At 36.7% G+C, this 7,490-nt stretch overlaps 1 protein-coding gene across 1 annotated transcript in view; it reads left to right on the forward strand.

Moving 5' to 3' along the window:
- Positions 1–7,490, forward strand: part of LOC107712928 (rho guanine nucleotide exchange factor 12-like) — an 81,662-nt gene that overhangs the window by 71,950 nt on the left and 2,222 nt on the right. The window contains exons 23-35 of the mRNA XM_016518329.1: positions 810–964; positions 1,541–1,687; positions 1,783–1,868; positions 2,128–2,253; positions 2,435–2,554; positions 3,372–3,447; positions 3,629–3,796; positions 3,950–4,037; positions 4,561–4,638; positions 4,726–4,820; positions 5,021–5,284; positions 5,440–5,670; positions 6,219–6,445. Of these exons, the coding sequence (XP_016373815.1) occupies positions 810–964; positions 1,541–1,687; positions 1,783–1,868; positions 2,128–2,253; positions 2,435–2,554; positions 3,372–3,447; positions 3,629–3,796; positions 3,950–4,037; positions 4,561–4,638; positions 4,726–4,820; positions 5,021–5,284; positions 5,440–5,670; positions 6,219–6,445 (1,861 nt within the window). The remainder of the gene's footprint in view (positions 1–809; positions 965–1,540; positions 1,688–1,782; positions 1,869–2,127; positions 2,254–2,434; positions 2,555–3,371; positions 3,448–3,628; positions 3,797–3,949; positions 4,038–4,560; positions 4,639–4,725; positions 4,821–5,020; positions 5,285–5,439; positions 5,671–6,218; positions 6,446–7,490) is intronic.

A 7,490-nucleotide genomic window follows, 5' to 3' on the forward strand; every position in this document is an offset into this window, starting at 1 on the left:
TATAATTTACAATTTTTTTATCTGTATAACCATATAAGGACACTATAAGCACACTCTACATAAACTTCATCTCCAGAGCTGCTCTTAAGAGTTAATTTCTTAAGCATTTCACCATGTCATTTGTTAAAGGGGTCATATGATGCTATTTTAAAGATCATTATTTTGTGTATTTGGTGTAACAGAATATGTTGACATGCTTTAATGTTCAAAAAACACATTATTTTTCAAATACTGTACATTATTGTAGGTCCTCTATGCCCCGCCTCTCTCAAACTTAGGTAGACGTGGTTGACTCTTAACTTTTATAAAGAATATCTCTTTGGATTTGAGACTTTAGTCTTTGCAACTTTACAGATCTTCTTTATGCACCAAGAGCTTGTAACACTCCAAAGAGAAAGGAAAACTTGAAATCGCATCATATGACCCCTTTAATAAAAAAAAAACTTGATGTAATTATGACAAATATATTACTATTTGTGTAGTAAAATCTACCTCAACATAATAATAATAATAATAACATTCATTAAAACACGTTTTTATGGAATATTTTAATTAATATATTTTAATTTTTTAAAATGCTACTAGTTGATTGCATTTTAAGATTGATTAAACTGTTAAAGTTGGTAGATTACCAGTTTTTTTTTTTACTATAAATTAGCATTAAATCATAGAACAGTAAATATTACAGATATTGTTGGGCTCTATTATTGTTCAAAATGTAATACATGAATCATTTGTTAACGTTTTATGAATTTAAATGATTAGCCATGCGATTTGATGTTCTCATTGCGTTTGCCGTGTTTGTACAGCAGGATGGAGCCGCTGGGCTCTGGAGAGGTGCAGAGTGAAGATGATCAGTGTGCTGAGGTAGAGCTAGAGCCTCCTAACTGGCAGACGCTGGTGAGCAGAGACGTCCTGTCCACACTTACCCCTCAGGAAATCAAGAGACAGGAAGTCATCAACGGTAAGTGACAAGTGTGGTTCACCGGATGAACAGTGGTTTGGGAAGTGTCTCTCTAAAGTGATCACAATTTCTTTTCTAATTTTAATTTCTCAGAAACTTAAATCAAGTTGCATAATATAGATGAACAATGAACACAAAATTGTCTTTTGTTCTTCATTAAATATCAGATAATTTGTTACACAATTCAAGACATATGGATCTCTTAGGCTACATAGATCTCTCGCCATTGGTTTTTATGCTAGTAGTACAATTTATTTTTGATTTTGATTGAAACACTGTTTGTTACTGGACATCAATGTTTTTACCATTATTAATTAAAATTGAATAAGTAACACAAGTAACCTTACATATATATTTTTGCATATCTTATATTTTTGCATATATTTTTAACCTTACATATATATTTAATTTTATAATAAAATTGCATAATTTTTTTTTCAACTGAAAATGTATTCCCTTATTTTACTCCAGGAAAACAAATATTCTGGTTAGTCCCAGCACAAACTTGAGAAGCAGTGAACAATTGCAAACCATCCTGTGTAACCACCACTCTCCTTCCTGTCATTGTTTTCACAGAGTTGTTCTACACAGAGAGAGCACACGTTCGAATGATGAAGGTTCTGGAGAATTTATTTTACCAGCCGCTGATCCGAGAGGCCATCCTCCCTCCTGCAGACATCAAAAACATCTTCAGCAACCTTGAGGAGATCGTTCAGCTTCACAGTAAGTCTCGTAACTTTACAAACCCGCCAATTTCTTGAACACATCTAAAGTAAAGATTCCTTCTAAATACTCTCTTCCTTCTCGTTTCACCTCAGTGTCTTTAACAGAACAAATGACTGCGGTTCGGAAGAAAAATGAGACGGCGCTCATTGACTCAATAGGAGATGATTTGCTTTCCTGGGTAGGAAACTGCAAATGTGCATTAAAGAAAATTTCCTGCTTGAAAATCCAGGTTGTACTAGTCTAAGGTAGACAAGCTCACGAACATGGTAGCTGATTTGTTGCTGTATCAAATTGATGTGATCTTCCAACTAAGCCAGCTTGGACCAACTAATGACCATAAATGACTAGTTTTAGCCAGCTAGGAACCATCTAAATTCAGTTATTATTAGATTTTCTAGCAGGGATGTTTTACACCTAAATTGTGTCTTTACCCACAGTTCAGTGGAGAAGAAGAGGCGAAGATCAAGAGAGCTGCGGGCACGTACTGCAGTAATCAGCCTTTCGCCCTGGAACTCATCAAGAGCAAACAGAAGAAAGACCAGCGCTTCAACTCCTTCATACAGGTCAGTGGCCTAATAGAGCAGTGGTTGCTTTCATAACAATTGTAAGTAACTCTACTTGCTTTTAGTCGTGTGTGTGTTTTATCTGGCCATTCCAGATGGGAAATATAGTAAATGTAATTGCTATTATAAATTTAATATACTATAAATGTAAGTAAATGTAATTAATGTGTTTGTATTGCAGGAGGCAGAGAGTAACCGACATTGTCGCAGGCTACAGTTAAAGGACATTATTCCTGTGGAGACACAAAGACTCACAAAGTATCCCCTCCTGCTGGAGAACATCGCCAAATACACAGGTACAGCAATTTCTTCTTTTTTTTCAACACTCAAATTACACTTGTCACAATTGATCGCAAAAAATAATATTAGGCTTGTTGTTCAGTGTAACGTTAATACACATAAACCTTAAATAGGGGTGGGGGGAATCAATTCTCTGACTAGATTCTGTCTTCAGCGATTCTGAAAATTTCAGAATCAAATCTGAGCTTAGTTTTTTCTGCATATGCACGTGGGCGTTTGTATGCGATAGAGAGTTGTATTCTGCTTCCTTATACACAAGCACACACATAACATCGAATAAGTATATAAATTTGCATAATGTTTCATGGTTGAAGCAAAGCAGTGGCAGTCACAGGCTTCACTGCACAGGATATTTGCTATGAGAAATGTTTCACTCAAGAGTTATTTCAGTTTTCGTCTTCATACTGCTGTACAAACGCAGAATTTCTGCCACTTCTAAATTGAATTATAAAAATGTTGCATATAGTCTTTTTTTTAGTGCACAAAAAGCATTCTCGTCGCTTCAGAAAATTACAGTTGAACCACTGGAGTAACATGGACTACTTCCGTGATGTTTTTACTACCTTTCTGGGCCTTCGAAGTGAAAGTTTCTTAGGCTGTCAATGAAGGGACAGAAACCCGATTTAATTTACAATATCTTCACTTGTATTCCGAGGATGAACAAAAAACCCTGTCATAAAACATGCATTTTACCCCCCAGAACGCAGGGGACCCTCATCGAAACGCGATTAGGCTAGGTTTGAGTAGCAATTGGTCGGGTTTTGTTGTGAAAACCTGGCAACTCATTATAAACAAAATTGATTTTACTCTCCATCTAGAACCTGGACTTGACTAAGAGGAAGATGGTGCATGAGGGACCACTGTCCTGGAAGGTCAACAAAGATAAAACTATTGGTGGGTGTGGCTTGTCACAGAATTCACTGTAGACCAGACTCAAATTAGAAATGTCTTCTAGGGCTGACATCATGGAAAACATCAGGGCACAAATTAAATGCGGCAAAAGTGTATAATATGGCATCTTTAATGTTATTGTGAAATGTTTTCGTATGATGTGTGTGTGTGTGTGTGTATTCAGAGCTGTACACATTGCTGCTGGAGGATATATTGGTGCTACTTCAAAGGCAAGATGAGAAGCTGATCTTAAAATGCCACAGTAAGAATCTGGCGGGCACTGCTGAGACCAAACACATCTTCAGCCCCATCATCAAACTCAGCACTGTGATGGTGCGCTCGGTCGCCACCGGTAAGTGTTGCTTTTAAAAACAGACAAGAAAAGTGGGTGAAATGTATTACATCATACGTTTGTCAAAATGTGTAGAACAGGTGTTTAATGTCTTCTTGATAAAGCATATTCAAAAGTAAGTTGAACTAACATAATTGTCTGAATGTATTACAGACAACAGGTCATTCTTTGTGCTCTCTATGTCTGATAATGGAGCCCAGATCTATGAACTAATGGCTCAAACCGTATCTGAGCAAAAGACGTGAGTGCTGCATTTTTTTTTACCCATAGTTCCATTTTATATGCCCTTTTAGAGTGTTCTTAAGTATCTGCTATTAAAAGCTCAAAATTTTCCTCACTATGTTTAGCCTCTAAAAATTAATTAACAATGGATGACTTTTTTGTTTACCATTATCATTTTAGTTATTTGTTATTTATATAATAGTGTTATTTTTTGTTTAAAAAATATTATAGTATTTATTAATATTTTGAATTTTATTTGTATTTATTCAGTTATAATTTTTGTTTTTTTCTTTTTTTGCATATTGCATATTATAATTATAGTTATATAATTAAATTGAGGGTTCAATTTTTCAACATATATATATATATATATATATATATATATATATTCAACATATTTGCAATCATCATTTCATTATCATGTTAGCATTTCCTAAAGAAGACCTAATGATTTTCAGCAGTTTTAGGAAATTAACTAGTATATATATAGTTTTAGTTAGTAAAATGCTGTTTACTATCTGTTTTGATTTTTCAATCACTAGGTGGCAGTGCCTGATCACACAAAGAGCCGATTGTATGAAGACCAAACTACACAACATCATTCCATTACCTCAGACTGAGTGAGTTTAAGTTTTCTACATCATTTATAATATGATTAGTGTTTTATAAGCAGTAAGGTGATGTAAAACATATGACATGTTTTGCAGCGGGGAACGTGAAGCGGTCGAGTTAATAAACTCTGGTGTTCAGAAACTAAACAAAGACTCTGAGCCCATTTCTTTAGTGAGCATTCAGTCTCCAGGTAAACTGTTTCTTTCATTTATTTTTAAAGATGTTTGTGAGAGTGACTATAAAATTGATACCTTAATAACAGTCTGGCAATAAGGTAGTTAATTCAAATAGAGTAGTTATAGCATAGCAATAGCAACACATCCAGTATCCATCCTCAGAAATATCTTTCAAAAAATTGTACGCCTCAGTTTTGCCGTATATTTTCTGTAGAAAAAGATGGAACCGAGGTCATGCCAACCCCACCATGTAGCACCAACCCATTTGAGACCAAATCTGATGAGGAGGATGAAGAAGAAGAAGAGGAAAACTCACTACAGGATCAGGCTGAAGATGATGAGGCGTTCGTGGTGGCCGATATGACCGATCGACTTACATTCCTGAAGCAGCGCTCGAGGCTGGGCATCGCCATAGACAAGGACGAGGCCGAGGCCTTCGAGCTCCAGCCACTCAGAGCTGATGAAGCTCTCAGAACACGTGAGTAGAAGACACGACTACAGTGCTGCTATGAGCTGTCCCTCTCACTGAAAAATTTATTTGTGTAGACCTACTAAAATCCAACAATAAAACCACATTGGATTCACTCTAACCCTGCAAGTCTGTCAATTTCTCGACTCATTTCTGTTTTTCAGTGGCAACACTAAGGCAGCTCCTGATCAACCACATGTCCAGTCAGGAGGACACAGACAGAGACATCAAGAGGCGAGAGCAACAGGAAGATGTGGCGAGGACAGGCTCTCAGCAGGGGGCTGAGGACAGCACTGCGATCAGGTCCGCTGTTGAGAATGGCTCAGAGAGGGCTGAGAACGCACAGGAACTGCCCTCCGGAGACACAGGCTTCTTTGAGACGTCTGAGGATTGTGGTGTGTTGTCCTTTTTTTGTTTGGAAGTCATCAGGAAATGCAAGGGACTTGATAATGACCAGCTTGACCGCACATTGTCCCACTCAATATAAGACTGTTACAAATTAATAAGCAAATACACATGAAATGTTGATTTGATTTGAATCTGAAAAGAAAGGCCAGAGTAAAAGGAGAAACCTGAAACTAGCACAGTTGTGTAGGACATTGGTTGCCTGGGACAACCATTATTTATAAATGTTATAGAAAAATAATTGTGTGATGTGAAACTGCCAGCATGTGGGAGATGCGCTTTACAAATAACGTAGTGCTCACTCACCACCACAAATGTGTGCTTTTGTGCACATTAATTACATTATATAATTCACTTTGGAATGTCACATGTTTCAGATGATTTAAAAATATATATATTCTGGATGATACAGCCTGCTTTCACCTACTTTATAGTAGGGTAGTATGCATATTCAGATTTGGCCTACATTTTACACTACATTTACACTTTAATCTCAACCTGGCTGCATCCAGTAACCACTCCTCTGGTTTTCTGTCAGTCTCTGCAGGCAGTTACATGGTGCTGGAGGTGTATGGAGGCTTGGGCGAGAGCAGCACAGATGATGATGTGCAGGGCAGCAGCGGGGAGCCGGTGGCCGCGGGAGACTCAGGTATTGACTTGAAGAAGCTCCTCTCTTCCTCCTCTCAGAGCAGCGGAGGACCAAACCTCAACAGACAGATCATGACACACATACGTCTACTACAGGCCAACCTGCAGCATCTGAAGGTGACATGTTTCTTCCTTAAAAATGGTCAGATAGGCCAATATACAATGACCAAGAAGTATTTGAATGTATACAATGCATCAGTTTTGTTGATTTAAATAACGTCAAAACTTAAAGGAACAGTTCACCCAAAAATGTTGAGAAATTTTGAAGAACCTAACAGTTGTTGATCCCCATTGACTTCCATAGTAGGGAAAGAAATACTATGGAAGTCAATGGGGACCATCAACTGTTTGATTACCAGCATTCTTCAAAATATCTTCTTTCATGTTCAACATAAGAAAGAAACTCTTACAGGTTTGGAACGTCATCAGGGAGAGTAAATGATGACAACATTTTAATTTCTGGTGAACTATTCCTTTAATGGCATCTGCTTACAAATAGTGCTAGAATGTTTCTCAGAAGTAACTCTTCCTATATTAAATCTCTCATTGCAGTGTTACACTTGCTGGCTGGATGGCTATTTGGAATTTATTGTGAAAATTGCTAAAAAAAATTTTATTGAAATTCTAATAGCAGGAACAAAAAACTAATATTCTCTATTTTAAAAAAAATGCTGTAATTAGTGTAAATTTTGTCCAGATAATATTTTAATACTTGATTATTAAATGCCAGGAATAGTTCACCAAAAAATTACAATTCAAAACTCACCTGCATGTCGTTCCAAACCAGTTGAACACAAAAGATATTTTCAAGAATGTTGAAGAACCAAGTAGTTGTTGGTCCCCATTGACTTCCATGGTAGTGCAAGAAATACTATGTTTACATTTTTTATATTAAATCTAGTGGTGGGCGGTATGACCAAAAATTTATATCAGGGTATTTTTCAAAATTATACCGGTTTCACGGTATATGACGGTATTTATTTTTTCCATGCATGACCGGGTGTAAACCACATTTTCTACTGATTGAGAGAGGAAATAGGCTACTGCAGTAGATTGACTTAGAATGCCCTATTTTACTGTCACGATGAGTGAATATTGTCAAAAAATAACACACTATAGTGACTAAACACGACCCCTTTTAATACATGTTAACCAGGAGTCA

The sequence above is a fragment of the Sinocyclocheilus rhinocerous genome, unplaced genomic scaffold, assembly GCF_001515625.1.
Source record: "Sinocyclocheilus rhinocerous isolate Xijiao unplaced genomic scaffold, SAMN03320098_v1.1 scaffold4011, whole genome shotgun sequence".
NCBI classification, from domain to species: Eukaryota; Metazoa; Chordata; class Actinopteri; order Cypriniformes; family Cyprinidae; genus Sinocyclocheilus; species Sinocyclocheilus rhinocerous.